The following is an 18,738-nucleotide window of genomic DNA, read 5'->3' as shown; positions in this document are numbered from 1 at the left end:
CTGTTCAGCTGTGCATTCATGCTTTTAATCCTTCCTGCAGGCAACTGCTCCTGCAAGATCCCTTGAATCTGTAGGAAGGAGTCTCAGAGGCTACCGGGACTGGGCTGTATGAAAACTCGCAGAGGAAATGCCAGCTGGGATTGCTCGAGGTCTGGAGGAAACTGGCTTATCCTTACAGCAGGAGGAGGAGGAAGAAGATGTCATTGATGAGTTGGAGTAAGTAGGAAAAAAACTGCTTAATTGTTTCTATCTCCCTGTGCTTCCTGATTTGTACTAATCTGAAAAGACAGTTACATTCCTTACCCTCCTCCTATCTATAAAGCAAAAGATAGGTAGTTTGGGTCTGAAGTCTGTGGGCAGGCTACCTACGTTTGTAACCTAAAGGACCAATATCTATTCATCAGGGTTAGAGGAGCGGCTCTTCCTTGGCTACTCTAAAGTCTTGTAGTTTCATTGATGTCATCTTGTGTTCTGAAGCTGGAATCTTTCTTGATGATGTTTAAGAGCATGAAGGAAATAAATGCCGCCTTCTTTTTTTTTTCTTTTTTTTTCTTTTAGTTTTTACTTTCTACAGTAGACTGATATGCAATGTTTTGTGTCCTTTTTCAAAAACTGTCTTGTTAAAAAATCAACTCCTAGAGTTCTTATTACTTACTAGTGTGTGTTTGTTCTTTAGTTTAGTAACTTCTTTTATCTTTACTTATTCTTTTCCGGGGTGGAATTTCTTTTCTCTTTCAGCTGGACATACTTTCAAATGTCCTGTTTGCTTTCTTTTGGGTGCATATCATTACTGAGTGCTCAGTTGCAAACTGCAGTGACTTAAGGCAGTTAGAGGAATGTTGTTTCATACCAAGTAGTTGGTTCAGACCTGCCAGACCCTCGTGGATGGAAAAGTCCAGAACTGACATTCATCTAGACTGCAGCTGCAAAAGTGTATCTGCATCAAGTGACAAAGGGTCATGCTAGGGATGAATGACTGTCACCTGGAGGATTGAGCCTTACTGCAAATCCTCAGGACGGGCTTAACATAAACTCCCATCTTGTTGCTTCAGCTCATTTCCAACTTATATAAGGCTCTGGCCTGTACTGTAAATTCTGGAAGCTTCTTGGGTCCCTTCCAGCCTGAGCAGCCACTTAAATCCCTGTAGTGAATTTTTTTAATTTTATTTTTTCTGTAGGGGTGGTGAAAGCAGTGCTGTGAAATTAATCTGTCTGGGTGATAATGGTAATAACTTGGTTAGGATGACCAAGGTTACACATAAGAGTACTTAATTGCCCTAGCATCAGAAAGTTGCCCTTTTACATATGTTCCTGTGTTCTAAGTGTGGGAAGTGTTTTGTCTTTTGTAGTTTCTCCAAACCTTTGGTAGTGATTTTGCACTTTCTATAGATAAAGGCTTCTATATATCACTGCCGGTCTTTTTATTTCTTCTTGTCTGTTGTAGATATTATGTGAATAATAAGCATTCAGGGTTTTAATTGCTTAGGGAGGTTGACAGTTTTTCTTTCTGTGACTTTAGGATTTTATGTAACAGATTGTGTTGGTGTTTTGTGTTTTGTGTTTTGTGTTTTTTTTTTTTTGTGTGTGTGTGTCCTTAATTTCTCTGAGGAGATTATAATTCCCAATATAGTCTTGTTATTTTGGATGGAACTGATCACTGTATCTCAGAACCTGTAGCGACTAGCTGGGGGTGTCATTGTTGAACTCTGAGCTTGCATTCTACTGCATCTGGCAGAAATTAAAAAGGAAGAACACAGAAGTTTACTTATTGTTCTAGTCTCTCAAACTCTGCATGAGTGCCTTTTTGTGTGCTTTAGAGTCCAGGATTACAACCAGGGAGCATACACTGATTTGCAGCTCTTAAATTGGAGACTGGAACCTGCGTTGTAAGATCTGGTTGTGAATACCATCAATTATGTTTTACCCAGAATTATAGATCCTGTTTTCAGGCTACAGATCCAAAGAACTGTAGCTGTGAAAACTCATGGGTTTTCTTACAAATTATACTCAGTAAAATAAATACAAATTAAACAGCGCTCTGGCTTAGACTGGCAAGACTAACCCAAAAGAAGGAAGATTCCCTTTATAGTTGAGTATCAAGGGTGCCTAGCTTGTGTGTGTGAGTCAGCCCAGGCAGGGCACAGGAACAACCACAAAGCCACAGCTGAAATGCAAAGAGTAAGTTTATTTTCATTACCTCACCAACTGGGGGATCCTTGAAGCAGCACCCAGGCAGAAGCATACAAGTGGGAACACAGGCACCACAGAACTCAGTCCTTGCTAGAGGATTGCTGAACCTGCTGTTTGTGCCTGTTTTCCACAGATTCACGCAGATGTAGTTTTTGGCACTGTGCTTTGATCTTTCCCACAGCAGGGCAGGAATCCTAGCCACGTTTGATAGGGTGCCTCTAAGTCTATCACAGGCCTATGTTATCTGAACACAGATGTTCTACTTGTCAAACGCACAAGGATAGACAAGAATTAGGGTGGCATGTGTTTTTCTGCACCCCAGCTGCAAGTCACTTAAGCATGTTTACAATCTTCCTCACCAATCTTCCGCTATTTTCATACAGTGTGTTTGCCTGTGTCCTGCCCACAGGCTAGGGGAGCAAGCATGGGCAAGAGTGGAGAACTGCTGTGTCCTCATTGTAAGTAACTACTGTGTGTGAGATTCAGCAATTGCTTATACTGACTGTCTTGCTGTTTCAGAGATCATCCGTGTATCAAGTGGACTGGTGGTGGCTGCAGGCGGATCCCCATCTTGGTGTTTCATGCAGAAGCCATTCTGACCAATGACAGCTACCTCCGCCTAATTGGAGGTAGGTGCCACTATGTACCCGCTGTTGGCTTGAAGGCATGAGGTGGAAGTCTTACCTTGATATTTGCTTGTCTTTATGGTGGGGAAGAGGACATGGTAGGAAGGAAATGACAGTCCTTTCTTGTCTTTGAGCACTGAGGTGGTCAGAAATACTTGACCGCCTGGTAAAGGTGTGTCTATATTTGCCCCTCCACTGGGTCCTGATGTGTTTTGAGTTGAAACTGCTTGCTTGCAGTTTGAACTTGGAGGCCATGGTAGAACTGATGAAATTTGCTACTCTGTAGCAAAGAACTTACTCATTGCAATGAGTTCTGAGTGGTTTTCACTGGTATATGAAGCAGCCGGTCCCATGGTGATAATAACAGTAGTGAGCTTTGGTAACAAATCTCTGCACCTACAGCCTCACAACTGTGGGTAAGGCTATAAGAAAAATGATTGCTGCTCTGGCCGCATTTAGGTGAGGAGACCAAACCCATCTAGTGTCAAAAAAGGGAGAGTCTCTAAGAGAGAGTTGTTATAAACAGTCACTGGATTGTAAGAGTTAGTACTTTGCGGGTGTGTACAGCTGGGAGCTCATTCTGGATGTGCTGAGTTGGAGGAAAGCTTAAGTCTACTCAGCTTATTTTTGTGAAGATGATGACACTGCTTTTCTTCTCTTGCTTCTCCCTTTCTTAGGTAATTGGTGCCCTCATTTCTAATATCTTATTCAAGCAGAAATGCTTCTGGCTTATTGGGGTAAGGGGTGGAGAAAGGTGGTTTGTGTGTGGAAACTCCTGATCCTTTTGATGTGAATTAAATACATACTTGAATGGTGACAGAAAAGCTGATGGTAATTGTAACTGGTATCTTGACTGGAGTGCAGTGTGTCTGATTTTTCTCAGGAGATAGAGGCTTTTCATGGCTTAAGTCTACTGCTGAATAGTGCAACTTGTTAAATTCCCTTGAGCTTAGTCCAATCCCAGATTATGATACTTTTTACTCTCTTCTTTAGTCTTACTTTAATAGGTGGATTATATTTCCTGAGGTTTAATTTAATCTTCATTTTTCTATTCTCAGTTTGAACCAATTTAAAGTGCCTTCTCCATGTGATTCTACCACTGCAATTTCTTCCTCTGTTTTCTTTGAACTTTTATGTGTTGCCACATCCTTTTGTATGGCAGCTGGCCTATGGTCTTGCTGCTTGCTTTCTGTTAATTTTCCACCTCCAATGCTGCTTACTGCTTTTGCTTTTATGACCTTCTACTTGGATAGTAATTTTTCTCTTTTTCTTTCCTTGTCCTTTCCTTATTTCCTGCTTTTCTTTTTTTCTTTTTGTAGCTTATTTATTGGTAGATCAGTACAGGTGAATGAGATATGAACAAGAATTCAGTGGTTTATATTGAGTTTTCAAGATCTAAAAAGTGAACATATAGCTAACCATGTCAGTGAGGGGCATGTGGGATGATTGCTTTCAGGTAGGAATGCAAAACTCGAATAGAGAAAATGCTGAAATTATGTTTGGAGTGTTATAGAGCAGCCTATAAAGAGCTGTTTAAAACAAACCCAAACTAGGCATTTGTTAGGATGTCCTGTATTTTATTTTTAATACTGATCAGGTAGTATAGGCACAGGTGCAGACTCTAATATTGTGTCTCTTGCCCTCTTAACAGAACGCTACCACTTGTCCTATAAGATTGTGCAAGCAGATGGCCGTCTGGTTCGAAGCATTCTGACTGCCCATGGATTCCATGAGGTAAGTGCAGCAAATGTCAGCTCTGATTAGGGTATTAGAAGTTGCTGTGTTACTCTACCACTCAGACAGGCAATATATTGTGATTTGGTCTCCTAAAGAAGTACCCTTTAGCCTTAAGCCTGCAAAATTAGGGAAAAAAAGAGATGCTGAAGTTTGGCCATGTGTCTTTTCTCCTTGCTTTTGAAGCATCATCTCACACACTTGGGAAGATCCGAAGGATCTAATCTCAGCTTTTGCAAGCTCACATAAGCATTGGTGTAGTGTTTTACGTTTCTCTTCTAGCACATGTCTTGCTTTAAAGAATGTCCCATGTGCAGCTAATGACAGTGAAAGATGTGTATGTATGGTGGATTTTCTTCTGAATAAAACCAAGTTAAGGTGTTGGTCTCACAAGTTTCCTGAAGAAATCTAAAGTGCTTTAGGGTTTGTGTTTAAACAGTCTGTAAAAAGAGCAAACCCACATGTTTGTTTAGAAAAATATGACATGGTTATTTCCCAGGATTGCTGGACAAGGGTCTGGCTAGAGTTGCCCTAATACTGGAGATGGATAGAGGAGTTTTGTCTGAAACAAGAATTGCCTTGGTTGTAGACATAAGGTCACAGTATATAGAACAAGTGTTGGTGATCTTCATCAGTTCTGTGTTCTTACGTCTGTGGTGGTTTTGTGTCGCTTTTTAGGCGCAACCTGGTAGCAGCGATTACAATCTCATGTGGACAGGATCACACTTGAAGACCTACTTGCTGCGTTCTCTGACAGATATTCAGAAAGTCAATCACTTCCCTAGGTAAGGCCTTGATATCTTGTTTTGCTGAACACCTTTGTGATGGCCTGCAAAAATCTGGACATGGATAGATCTAAAAAAAAAATAAAAAAATAGAGAATGCCTATTACCAGAAAGTCCCAATGCACTGGGCCTCTGCCACATGCTATCTTCATTCTAAATGGACTTTTTGGGGAGATAGTATGAGAGTTGAAGTGCCTGTCTGTAGCCCAAATACAGGATTTGGGGTTTTTATTTGTTTGGTTTTTATGTTTGTTTGTTTTTCCTTTTTCTGTATTTGGTGGTATAAGTATTTTGGGCTTTGGGTTCTTAGCTATAGAAATAGTCATATGTCAGCTGCAGAAGTTTACAAACACTATTATAACAGTTTGCTGTGCTTCAGTCTGTCTTGGGAGTGCATATTAATATGGCCACAGGATAGAGACAATAAAACTGAAGAGTAGTTGCAGGTTAGGGTTTAGACATCTGACAGGGCTACAAATGCTTTAGTAACTAGGACAAAAGGTTGCTGTAATGTGTGTGGGGTTGTTTTTTTTTTGTGTATCAGGGAAATACAGTCTCTTGTTTTGGGACTTCAGGTCATATGAACTGACACGGAAGGACAGACTGTACAAGAATGTCAGTCGTATGCAGCTGGCCCATGGATTCAAAACATTCCATATCTTACCTCGGACCTTTATCCTTCCAACAGAGTACCAGAACTTCTGCAGTAAGTGAATGGTTGACCTAAAGCAAGATAAATGGGTAGGATAAAGGGAATTATTTTTAATACCCTAGCCTGTTGAGCATGCCAGTGGTTAAGGCAACAAAATTAGAGGAAGCTAGAAAAACAGTGGAAAAGGCCCACAATTTCTTTGTATAATTTCTACTCTACTGCTTTCTTTGTGTCTGCATAAGTCCTCAAGAAGCTGATGTGGGCTTAAGGGTCCAGAATTGAGCCTTTATGTGCACATTATTGTTGGTGATCAACTTCACAATAACCCTAATATGTGGGATTTCTGAAGAGAGAAATGCCAAAAGGGGAGGTATATAGCAAGAAAATTAATCTATTGATGCAGCAGGAGGGACTTTAGGGATGGACAGTAATAATTGCAGTGAATCCCAGGAGGTAAAATAGAACAGCAAAAAAAGTAGACTTTAATTTCCTTGTGGAGTTTTCTGAAGCTTTTGCTATAGACAACATTCTTGGTTCTTGCTCTTCTGTAAATAAGCAAAATGGAAAATGTTTCAGACTAGTGCTGTTTTCTTTTAACCAGGTACCTATTCTAAGGACAGAGGTCCGTGGATAGTGAAGCCTGTGGCCTCTTCCAGGGGTCGAGGTGTCTACCTCATAAACAATGTAAGTGTTCAGCAAAAGGACTGTTCTTTAGTAAAACTGTCTGTGGAACTATACCAGCTTCCAGGCAAGGGGTACAGAAACATCTAACCAGACACTGGCCCTGCCCTGGATTTCACCACATACATTGGTGAGCAGCAGCTGGCAAATTCCTCCTCTGATGTTGTGTAACCAAATGCAGTCTATTTCTTTATATTCTGCTGTTACCATGCAACCCACTTTCAAGTCTTAGCTTATTAAGAGCAAGTTCATGCATCCTGGGACAGTTTTTTGGGAAGCTGTGCTTCTTCGTGTTTTCCTTGTGGCTGACAGTATAGGTTGGCCTTGAGAAGATTCCCAGAACTCTCCTTAGTTGTTTCCCTGTGTGACATAAACAGTCCCCTTGTCTCCCTCTTCCCCCTGGCAAAGACCAGATAAAAGTGAAACCTTAAAATGAAATATTAGTGTATCAATCTTAGAGCTGTGTGCCCTTACTGAGGTGTAATGGGAGTGGTTCTTTGAATTCAATGTGCTGGTTATAGTGTCTTTTGCCCTTCTTGGGCATTCCAGGAAGTTAAGTTGTCATAGGTACCACGTACATCTGGGGAGGAGGGGTTTCCAATAAATATTCTCAGCAGCAAAACTGACTGGTGAGTCATTTTGGTTTCACTCACTTGAACCCCTTTAGCCTTCTCTGTACTGAAGGGGTCATGCTGCCTCATCTGTTCCCTACTTGGATCATTTCCCATAAAATTTGCCAAGTGTATGAGGTAAGTATTTCCAGAGCTGTGCTCAGCTTTTTCTTTGCTTGAAAGAGAGGAATGAGCTCAGGCTTATATGGCAGTTGGCCATGAACTGGGGAAAAGACACTTCTGGGACCAATCTCCCTTTGTGTATATCTGTTCCAGAAACACTTCAGCTGGTTTGGCCCAGTAATTTAAATCTCCTTCAAGTGTGATGCCATTAAGTAAGTGTCTTCTAGAGTCTCATCACAAAAGTGTTTAAAAACAACAATAGAAACCTCAAAAAAAATAGCAAAGCTTTGGATTTCTCTGATCCATAATAAATCAGTCTGTCACTGTTGTGTGATGTGCTGAGGGAAGTTGACTTTTTTTCCCTCATGTTGTATATGTGCACTCTGTATGTCTAGGCTTCCTTCTTACGATGAGGTGAGCACCAGCTTCTGCTGGTGATGGGGTGAACACATGCAAAATCGGATAAAGGCAGGATGATGGGGCTCTCTTCAGCTTGTGAAAGAGCCACATGTTTTGCAAGAAACTGTTTGCATGAGTAGTTGAAACTGGTTACAAGAGAAAGTCTTATAAATAGCAAAAAGTAAAAGCTTTTTTCAACAGATCTCATGACTTTGCAATGTATGTCATAGATAAAGCTTTCTGTTTTGAGCTACAAGGGTAGCATCTTCCTGGTATCATTAACCCCATAAGAAGGTATTTACTCATGTAGACAAAAAGGTTGGGTACCAGCGCAGGATCTAGCTGTAAAGATCACAAGTTGAGGAGACCTTTTTTTTTAATTTTTTCCATGTGATTGCTCACCAGCTGTATCCTTCCAGTGTCTTTTTAACCCCTCTGCTATTTTTTTTTGTTAAACACTTGAGAAGCAAACTGAGTGACAGTTACTTCTTAGATGTGCGTGTTTTCCTGCCTATTTCATAGTCAGTGCCTTATGGCTGTTAAATCTGTATCCTACCCTAAGGAGCACTGAACTGGAAGACTCAATGGCATTTTTTTGTTTTGTTTTGTTTTTGTTTTCTCCAGCAACGTAATCATTCCTGGACTTCTGGTTTGGATCTAATTACCTTAAGTATGTTGTGACTGACAATGGTGTGTGTTCATTTGGTTTTGGTTCCTCCCCCTTCAGATGTAGTTGTTGACACAGAATGGTTTTAGGAGGGAAAGGCTGGAAAAAATAGTGGTTTTGATCTAGTTGACTTATTCCTTAAGTCTCCCGTTTTTTCACTCTTGTATTCTTTGTTCTTCTGCAGCCAAGCCAGATTGTCCTGGAAGACAACATCCTGGTTTCTCGTTATATCAGCAACCCCTTACTCATAGATGGTATGTTTAGGAATTGCTTTTCTCTCTTCCCCCAACCCCACACATGAGAATCATTGAAACCTTTGCGGGAACTTAGTTGAATAATTGGTTGGTCTGTCTCTGGTACTGGAAAAATGTAACTAGAAAATTTCTTAAAATCTAGAAGGTTTTCAGCTGGGAAAGCTTCAGGCACCTATGCCAATAGCAGATAATGGCGTATTGCTCTCGGGGTCTGTTGAAATTCCTTATCTGGATACGATGTCTGAAAGATACTTAACAGTCACTGCCTCTTAACAACTGTATTTCAGATTTCAAGTTTGATGTGCGCCTCTATGTTCTGGTTACATCCTATGATCCACTTGTCATCTATCTCTATGAGGAAGGATTGGCCAGGTAGGGAAAACTTTCTCTGTGATCCAGAGATGTTTTGGCTTGCCTCTGTAATCTAGGCACAATAGCAAATGAGGGAAATGCCAGTTGGTGAGTTCTGCGAAGATTAAATATGATACCTCATCATGCTGTGTCCATAACTTTATATAGACTATAGAATCTTTAAGTGAGGGACTTTATTACATATATAATAAATGAAGCAAGCTTTCAACTCTTAAATGTTAAACAGCCACACACACTAGGATTGGTGTTTTCACTTTCAAGGTCGGGTTCTGTCTGAAACGTCTTTGGACTCTTGGTGGTTTTGTGCCAATTATCCATCCTCCCTGGTGCAGGGAATCTAAACATTCTCAATTCCTGCTTAATCCTAAAGACAAAAGCTGTTGGAGACCTGTTGTTTATATTTGCTTTTGTTTTACTACTTCCAATTGTTCTTCTAAATTTTAGGTCAGTGTTTGTGTTTTCTACAGTGTAGAGTAAGTGGGTTTAGACTAGTTCACTGTTCTTATCTGGCAAGATGTCAATTTCCTTTTGCATGCAAGTTGTGAAAGATACTTAAGATTCCCAGGAGGAACACTTACCTACCAAAAATAAAGAAGTTTAACTTAATACCTGTCTATAGTAACTAGTACATTTGAAATAATCACCTCTCTGAATTTCCAGCAGATCAGAAATTTAACTGTAGTAGTGAGAAGAGATCATCATAGAACTGCCTGCAACAGTTTTAAGCAACGCTGAATCTTACACGCGTATCTGGCATACCGGAAAGAATATCTCTGCGTTTCAAGCCTGCATGGCTCTAACTTAGGCAGATACTAAATCCAACTTCCCTTTATCCAAAGTGGATATTGGATCCGAAAGGGTGTATTAATAATGATCCTAGAAGAAATATCCTCCTTTAAAATGACAAGCGTATCCTCTTCAGCTGTGTTGTGCTGTGCCCCTGCCTGCAAGGACAATGTGAACAGATTGTTCCCCTAAAGAGGGACAGGAAGGGGTAGCTCATCTTGATTAGTGGAAAACTTGACAACTATATTCACTTTAGAAAAGGAGCCTTAAATGTGCCTGGCATGTAAGACTTCACTCTTGGGAATCAGCAGTTAAATTATTAGTTGCTTATATTGAATATTAGCGGCAAGTGAGCAGGGAAACAATATCGTTGATATGAGTAGCTTGCTAGGATGCTCTGAAAATGGGGAGTGCATACCAGGCCTCCCAAATACGATTTGCACCATTCTTGATGTCTTAAAGATAGTTCTACTGATCTTATTATAACTGAGTTTACTTCTGGAAAAATCAATCCGTGTAAGAAGCAAATGTTCTACTCTGGGGCAAGTGTGCAAGGTCTATGATAAACAGCATTTTTGTCTCTGACAGTAGAGTAACATGTTTTGCTTGAGAATCCAGTGGCTCCACGTTCCTTACCTCTCACCAACTGAATTTGCATGTTCCATGTAGAAGAGGACCGATTTCTAAAGTTGGTGGTCTCAACCAGAAAAGGAGTGCTGTTGGGAAACCGTAAGATGTAATGATCTTTAAAAGGAACAGACTTTGTATAAAACATAGACATGATGTTTGATTAGATACTTCCTTAAGTCTGGTTTCTCTTTGCACCATTAGGCTTGTCATGACATGATGTAGAGGGGACAAAGGGAGAGCAGTGGATGGAATGGCTTAAGACCTGAGCACTCAAATGGCCCCTGTAAAATCACTTTTCAGTTGAATCCTTTTGAGTGATAGGTAGAAACTTACTGCAACCAAGTAAGTTTTCTTTCTGGGTATCCATCCAAAAGCATTGTTCTTAATATTTCTGGACTCTTCATCTGGTGGCAGTAGTACTTGTAAATTCCTTTTCAGTGTTCCAAAATCCTTAAGTCTTAAATGTGTTTAGATTCCATTTGTGTAAACTATAATCAAAGCTAGAGCACATGTTGTCCACATACATGGCAAGTAGAACATGTTCAGGACACCACAGTATTACTAATGGTACTTAGTCTTCCCTTCAAATTGCATCCCATCTTACAGCTCTCTGTGAGAGGTAGGTAGTATATGGAGACTAAATGGCATTTGGTATCTTAATGCTGCTCTGTGATATGGTGGGCTCTACCAGTATGACTGTGGGACTGGTGTAGAGGGAATAATGAGGTGTTATCTCTGGTCGAAGGACAGTCCTGACTCTGGAGGGTAGCTGTAGTTCTGTTACTGAACTTCAGCTGCTCACTAGATAATTTCAGCTGTAGTGTCAGCTATGACTAAAGGCTTGTAGCAAAACTTATAGTTGAATGCTTTCAGATGAAAGGTATAAACTTATTCCAACCAATATCTTTAATTATCCTAAAGCTTTTCCCTTCTTCTATGGTTGTAAAGTTGGTATGTTTGTGCAGCATGTGCTGGCAAGCTCTCATTGCTCATGCCTGAGTGTTGCTCTCTAGAGGTTGGCAGAAAACTTTAGGTGGGCTGTTCTGTATGGCCTCCAGATGGCACTAGTAGTCCTTAGTTTTAGCGTTTTGGATTTTCCCCATACCGTTTTCAAATTCGGATGGTGGAGAGGTAAGGAACCTGGAGCTACTGGATTCTGGCTTCCTATGCTGCTTTTCTGCTTTCCTTGTAACAATTTAGGCTAAGTGCTGTGAGAGACCCTTTTATGGCCTCACACAGTGTGATGCTATGGTTTAAAGCTAGGGCAAAATTTTAGCATTGCAGGGAGGGGGAAATGTTTTAATGACTGTGAGTGAAGCTGTTTTTTATTCTTAAGCAAAAAAAACAAACAAGACACTGCTTAAAAGTGGAAGCAATTTGAAGCAGAGAACTGGGAGGTAAGATCAGGGCCTGTAATTAGTGGTTGTATTGAAGCAATCTAAGGGGAAACCCACCAGCAGAAAAGAAGAATCTTTTTTTCGGGACCTTCAGTAGTGCTGTGGTGCACTGTGGTGATTTCCATGTTTTGAATTTGCCTTTTGAAGGTAGGTAGTTTCTGAAGTATAGTCAGGGTGACAGTTGTTCTTTTAAGTTTCTTTTCCCCTTTTTCTTAGCCTGGCTGAAAGGTTATGTTCCTCTCTTGTGTTATGCTTTGCATATTCCAAGTAGAAGAGGAACCTGACTATTTCACTGAAGTTGATGACCTTTGCCACAAGAGGAGTGCTGTGGGGAAACCACTGGATGTAATGATCTTTTGTAGAGTTACTAAGTATAGTATCAGTGAATGTGCTCTGTATTATCATCTTTCATTACAGTACTACTTCTCTGGTATTGCCTCCCTCAAACTCTGTCAAACTTCCTCTTGCATATTTTGGACCTGGTCCACCTCTAGAAGTAATGCTGCTAATAGATTAATTTGTGGATATTCAGTGATCTGTTTGGAGAGAGTGGGGTGGTTGGTTTTGGTTTTTGTTTTTTCCTTCTTGAAACTTGAAATAACACTGAAGCTGTACTTAAGGCATAAAGCAGCACTAGGTGACTTAAGATCCTTGTCTGTTGGATTAAAAAATGTGGTGTTGAACAGTTTTATAGTACATACTTAAAAAGTAGACAGTGTGCTGCTGTACATCTGTTAAATTGGCAGATATTTCATAATCTGGAGCTGGAAAGGGCAATTATTGTATAGATTGGCTATCTGTGATTCACATCCTGGAGAAATGCAGCTGGGACCTTTGCATCAAAGGTATGGGTTGGGAGAATGAGAAGGTCTTGGAAAGCTTGGTCCAGGGTAGTTGCAATCCAAGAGTACAGCATACGCTAGGATCTGCTTGGCTGGAGAGCAGCTCTGTGGAGAGGGACCTGGGCGTCATGGTAGACAGCAAGCTCAATATGAGTGAACAGTGTGCAGCTGTGGCAAAGACAAACAACAGGATGCTGGGGTACATCAACAAGGGCATCACCAGTGGAGATAAAGATGACATTATCTCGCTCAGTACTTGTCAGGCTACATCTGGGATACTGTGTTGAGTTTTTGTCCCTGCCACACAAAAAAGATGTGGCCAGGCTGGAGGTGGTCCAGAGAAGAGCCACAGAGGTGACCAAAGGACTGGGAAGCCTGCCATGTGCAGAAAGGCTGAGAGAGCTGGGTTTGTTCAGTCTTGAGAAAAGAAGGCTCGGGGGAGACCTTATCACCGTGTTCCAGTATTTAAAGGGTGGCTACAAAGGAGATGGAGACTCCCTTTTTAAAAGAAGTCACATGGGAAAGACAAGGGTGTAATGGGCACAATTTACTCCTGGGGAGATTCTGACTGGACAAGAGGAGGAAAGTTTTTCACAATGAGAACAATCAGTCCTGAGGGAACTGGCAGATGAAGTTTCCAAGCCATTATCCATTGTATTTGAGAAGGCACAGCAGTCTGGTGAAGTTCCTACTGACTGGAAGAGGGTTAATATAACTCCCATTTTTAAAAAAGGGAAACCTGAGAAGCTGCAGGCCAGTCAGTCTTACCTTGGTGCCCAGCAAGACTGTGGAACAGATCCTCCTGGAAACTATGCTAAGGGACATGGAAAATGAGAAGGTGGTTGGTGAGAGTCAGCATAGCTTCAGTAGGTGCAAATTGTGCCTGGCAAACTTGGTGGCCGTCTACAACAGGATGACAGCATGGGTGGATAAGGGAAGAGTGACTGACATCATTCACCTGGACTTGAGGGAAGCATTTGATACTGTCCTGCATGACATCCTTGTCTCTGCACTGGAAAGGCGTGGATTTGATGGATGGACAGCTTACTGGATAAGGAGTTGACTGGAGGGCCACACTCAGTTGTGGTCCCATCCCTGGCAGTGTTCAAGGCCAGGTGGGATGAGGCTTTGAGCAACCTGGTCTCGTGGAAGGTGTCCCTGCCCATAGCAGGGGGGTTGGAACTATGTTGTCTTTAAGATTCCTCCCAACCCAAACTATTCTGTGTTGTTCCTGTGAACTATTTGAATAATTTTTTCCATCTCTGGTTAAAGAAACTCTGCAATCATAGAGATATTACGTAAAGTTCTTTCTATATTTAGTTATTGCCTTACAAGCTTTGACTCCTATTCATACTCAGTTGCTAACTGATGTATCAGGTGGATGCTGTGAAAATACTCATGTTAGAGAAAGGGGTTGTGATGGTGTCTAGACTTCTGTCCTGTACTGCAAGGGAACTGTGTCGCAGGTGGCTTTTTGGAGTCCAGAACTTAATAATGTTAAAAATGGAAATATCTGTATATTTCCTCTACCAGTTCTAATCCATTGAACAATTCCCTTAGGGTGTCTTGTTTCTTTTCATCCTGATTTTAACAGCAGTTAATGGGAGCCAAGAAGATAATTGGATGGTGCAAACAACTTTTTATGTGACATTAGTTCCCTAAACAAAGTGGTGGTTAATAGACTAACAGGGAACCCAAAGTCTAATACATGGGAAGGGGAGAGAAGGGGGTCTGAGAATGTGACTTCAAGCATAAGATGTGTAGAACGTGCTTATAGAAACACTACACTGGTTATTTCCAGAGTGTTTAGGTAGGAGCTCTGTGTGCAGCCGTGGAAAAGGCTATCGTAATGTGTGCTTTTTCAATAACCCCTTTTTGAGAGAAAAGGGATTAACTCTCCTTTCCTTCTTTTCACTTGAGGGTCTTTCTAATTCTCCACCTCCTTTTCCAGGCCCCAGTGAGATGTCTCAAATAAGCATTCCAGAGCTGCCGAGTTTCATGCAAAACCATGTAACATCTTATGTAAATATTTAGTGATCCAGTTATATATTTCCAAAATGACTTGCATATGATAAACTTTACCTTGTGGTCAGATAATTTCCTGAAGTGATGTGGGGATAAGGCAAAGAGCTGTGTATAACTCCTTGGGTAGTGTTCTTCCTGAATGCATGGTAGTGAAAAGGTAGGTTGTTTGGGTTAAGAAGGTGTAGTGGTGTGGGTTAGGGTCCGATCCAAGTTTGATTGGTGTGGTGGATTTGGGAATTTCTGGAGGTAAGTGTGGGCTCTGTAACACGTTTTGCAGATTGCTAGGTCAACAGGGAAAAATGCTGCATCTCACTTGTGTAGTAAGTGGCCTACTGAAGGTGGAGGTCAAGCTTGCTTGTCAGACTTATAGTGAACTTTTAAAACTTGGGGAGGGAAGGTGGTAATCTGTCAGGATCTGAATGCCATAGGTGACTTTAGGTGACTTTTTACAGGGGAAGTCAGAGGTGTGACAGGGAGGCAGAGAGCTGGGACGCCTCTTGGTGATGTACTGTTAAGTCTGGAGGTTAATAAGGAATTCTCCCTTGATTTTGCTGTTCCTGCTGCCACTGCTGTCACCTTAGTGCTTGCTTTTGATTGCTCTTTCCCTCTCTCTGATCCAAGAGAAAGTGCAGCCAGAGGAAAGGCAAATGTGCTGTTGTACAGAGAGTAAGCTCTGTAGCACTGTGTAGTTGCTGGTAAAAGGAACTGGTTGTTGTCTTCATCCAAGCTGGTGTACACCTGTGTGGTTTGGCTATGACTAGCTGAGACATGGGCAGGTGTGTCAGAACAATTGAATAGACCTGTGTCCCTTCCCTAGTCTAAGTTTGGAAGTGAAGGGCATGTCCTCTCTCCTGCTATGGAAAGAGAAGCTCCAGGGAAAGGGAGGGAGGTTGCCAGGGCTGTTCACAGTACTGCTGCTACTTCTACTATTGTTGCTGCCAGGGAGGCTGTAGTGTTGGCAGCAGTTTGCGTGGAAACTGAACTGTGTACAGCCAACCTCAGTTTAACCTTTCCAATTTCCAGCTCCAGTTTTGGGGTAGAAGATGTCCCCCAGTATTTCTATTTAGAGGCTTTTGGAATCTAATCTCTTGTGTATCATCTTAGTAGGTGTCCTTAATTTTTTTTAACTAATCCCTTTCCTCAGGTCTTAAAAAGACAGTATTCATTAAATGGGGAGGATCTTTGGGAGAAGGGAAATGTAGTAAGGCCAGGGAAACAAATTAACGAAAGTGAATATCTTTGTCACTTGTTACTCAGTTTAGAAAGTGAATAGAAGCAGTACGTAACATAAAGATGGAGGAAGCATTTCCTGTGTTCTTGCTGCAGTGAGCTCTATTATCTCTATGCGTTACCTATCATAGAGATGACCCAAGTTTAATGCTGTGATAGGGGACCATTCCTCCTGCATCTTCTGGCTGTTTCCCCAGCCTGCATCAAGTCCATTGCCTGGTGAAAGAGAGCTCAGTCAATACAGGGGAAATCCAACTTTGGAAACTTGTAGTTAGAAGTTGCATTATGAGAAATCAAATCTGAATTGAGGCCAAAACAGAGTTGATATCCTTTGGATGGTGGCTACAGAACAGAGATCCACTTTTTTCTTGGTTACCTCTGTAATGTTTCACATTGTTAACAAGAAGAACTGCTGGTTTAGATGAAGCGGGGTCAGCAGAATGCACTGAAGTGGCAGGAAGTTTTCCTGTCTAATAGTGGAAAATTTCACCTGATCCTATATTTTTTATTTTTTATTTTTTTCCAATTGACAAGCCTTACAGGAAAATTCTTTGTAGAAAGAGCAATGTGAGTCCAGTTGTTGACCCATTCAGACCACAAACACTTAGCTACCAGTAATACACAGCCGTGTTGTTTGTCCTCTACAAGGTCTATGGAATAGTCCAGAACTTGGAGAAGATCGGATCACAATGGGGGGAAATAAGAACTGCTTGAAGCAGAGCAGTAAGAGGTTGTATTAGTGAGCAGAAGATAGCGTTTTGAGGAGTTTCACGTGATGAAATAGTCTCTGTTGGCTGAAGGTGTGCTTCCACATATGGACAGTCCATCCTCCAGTTTGGGAATACTCTTGGATTCCTGGCTGGTTACATGCTCCCACATAGCAGTGCCCTCGAGTAATGCTTTGGCTAGGAAACAGTCCTGTCCTGGCAGATGATGAACTGGCCACAGTTATTTGTGCCTTCATCACTCTTTGGCTGGGTTACAGGAATACGAGATACCTGGGCATGAAGCCTTTAGTGCTTAGGAAAATAGCTTGTGCAGAATGTCGCAGCATGTGCTTGTGCTAAATTGTGTTACTGGGAAAACATCAGGCTTGCCCTTTATTTTCTGTGCCACCTTACCATATAGTCTCTGTAAATTGCTTTTAGGATCTTGGCCCTTTTAAGTGACAAACATTCTATTCTTGGAACTGGCCAGGAATTGGAAAAGAGAGGAGCATAGAATGAAATTGCCAAAAGAGTGGGGACCCCCTGAGGCAAATAGCTGAAAGAATGCTCCCTCCCTGCCCCCTCAAGCCAAATTGTCAAAAGAGCAGGGTCGCTGGAATGAAATTGCCCAAAGAGTGGTGCCCCCGGAACAAAATCATCCTCTGAAAGATTGTAAGGTATCTCAAGAATTTATACTGATCTCGGTTAACACCTAGAAGAATTTAGAGGGTTTGAGGTTATCCTACTTTTCACTCTTACTGTAAGCCCTTTCCTCTGACTTTAATGTCTCTAGAAATAACCTGTAAATTTCTGTTGAAGCAAGACATTCTGTAGAATGCATGTCTCCCGGCTTTCCTGCCGAGAGCAAGTGTGGTGGCTGAGTAGCTTTGTTACTACAGCGGAAGAAAGATACAGTGTAGTATGTAAAGCTGTAGAACTAGAGAGTGAAGGTCACTCGCTACTCTTTCAGTAGTTTTAACAGTCTTCCACCCCAGGCAAGTGTGGAAGACAGTGCGAAGGGTGTGCACTACTGCCAGTGGTGTGATGTATCACTCCTCTGACACTCGGAGGCTTTTGATAGAGGCTCTAGAAATGACTTACATTTCCATTTGCAGACTCGTGCTTAAGGCTAGTAAGGCTGTCAAACCAGCTCTGGGAGAATGTATTAAGCCAGTGTTAGTTTTGAGTTGCTTTGAGTCATGAAATGTTTGTTTGTTTTTTTGTGTTTTGTTTTTTTGTTTTTTTTTTTTTTAATGCATTGCTGAATTAACCCATGATATCCCTTGAGATAACAGCATCCTAGTAGAAGAGAAAGTTTATATACTGAGCACTCTAGAAGCCATTGAAATCCCTTTTGAATAATTAGTTCCTATGGAAAAGTAAATTCTATGGGCGTGGAGCTCAGACCACCTAAAAATTAAGGATGGTCTCTGTAGTAGGAAGCTAGTGCAAACATTTACAAGGTAAGGAAATTCTGTTGTTTAGAAGTATTGTCTATGTCTGTCAGGGGTTCATATCCTCATATTTCTGATGATGTGCATACCTAAAAAAATAAGAAGCAGATGAGCATGGTGAACCTAATTGCCTTCCGCTTCATGAAATACCCATGACTTTCTGCAATAGCTTGCTGCTTGTGCTCAGGATCTTCCAAGATCTGGCTGAAACCACATTATCAACAAGTGCTATTTCAGTGCTAAATCCTGGAAAGTTACAGTTAAACTGAAAAGAAATTCAAATACTTTAAGCTCTGGAAATACGTTTCTTTTTTTTTCTCCTTTGCTTCTCCTACCTGCATATTTAGGGATAGATTTAATCTGATGAGTATCTTCATGGGTTTGCTAGTCTAGTTCTTCAGAGTGCTAGTTCTACAGTGGCTACCAAGTGAGGGCAGTAGTGTCTTCATTTTCACTGAGAAATTAGAATTTTAATATTTTTTTTTCAGTCCTTTCTAAAGGAAGGAATTTTTGTTTGTAACTTGTTAGATATCCTGGTATAGTTCAGCTTCTGAACTACAGAAAGTAATAGGG

The 18,738-nt window shown here is 41.3% G+C and overlaps 1 protein-coding gene across 1 annotated transcript in view; it reads left to right on the top strand.

The window, feature by feature from the left end:
• TTLL5 (tubulin tyrosine ligase like 5) overlaps window positions 1-18,738 on the top strand; it is a 133,662-nt gene continuing 114,924 nt past the window's right edge. Inside the window, 8 exon segments of the mRNA XM_057428591.1 lie at window positions 1-216; window positions 2,710-2,819; window positions 4,468-4,550; window positions 5,229-5,335; window positions 5,911-6,041; window positions 6,589-6,671; window positions 8,653-8,722; window positions 9,010-9,094. Coding sequence (XP_057284574.1) covers window positions 128-216; window positions 2,710-2,819; window positions 4,468-4,550; window positions 5,229-5,335; window positions 5,911-6,041; window positions 6,589-6,671; window positions 8,653-8,722; window positions 9,010-9,094 — 758 coding nt within the window. The 5' untranslated portion in view covers window positions 1-127.

Source organism: Pezoporus wallicus, unplaced genomic scaffold (assembly GCF_028554395.1).
Source record: "Pezoporus wallicus isolate ANWC-B61680 ecotype Strahan unplaced genomic scaffold, APGP_CSIRO_Pwel_v1 contig_3486, whole genome shotgun sequence".
In the NCBI taxonomy this organism is placed as follows: Eukaryota; Metazoa; Chordata; class Aves; order Psittaciformes; family Psittacidae; genus Pezoporus; species Pezoporus wallicus.
The sequence above is the reverse complement of the archived record's forward strand: the minus strand, read 5'-3'. Positions and strand labels throughout refer to the sequence as shown.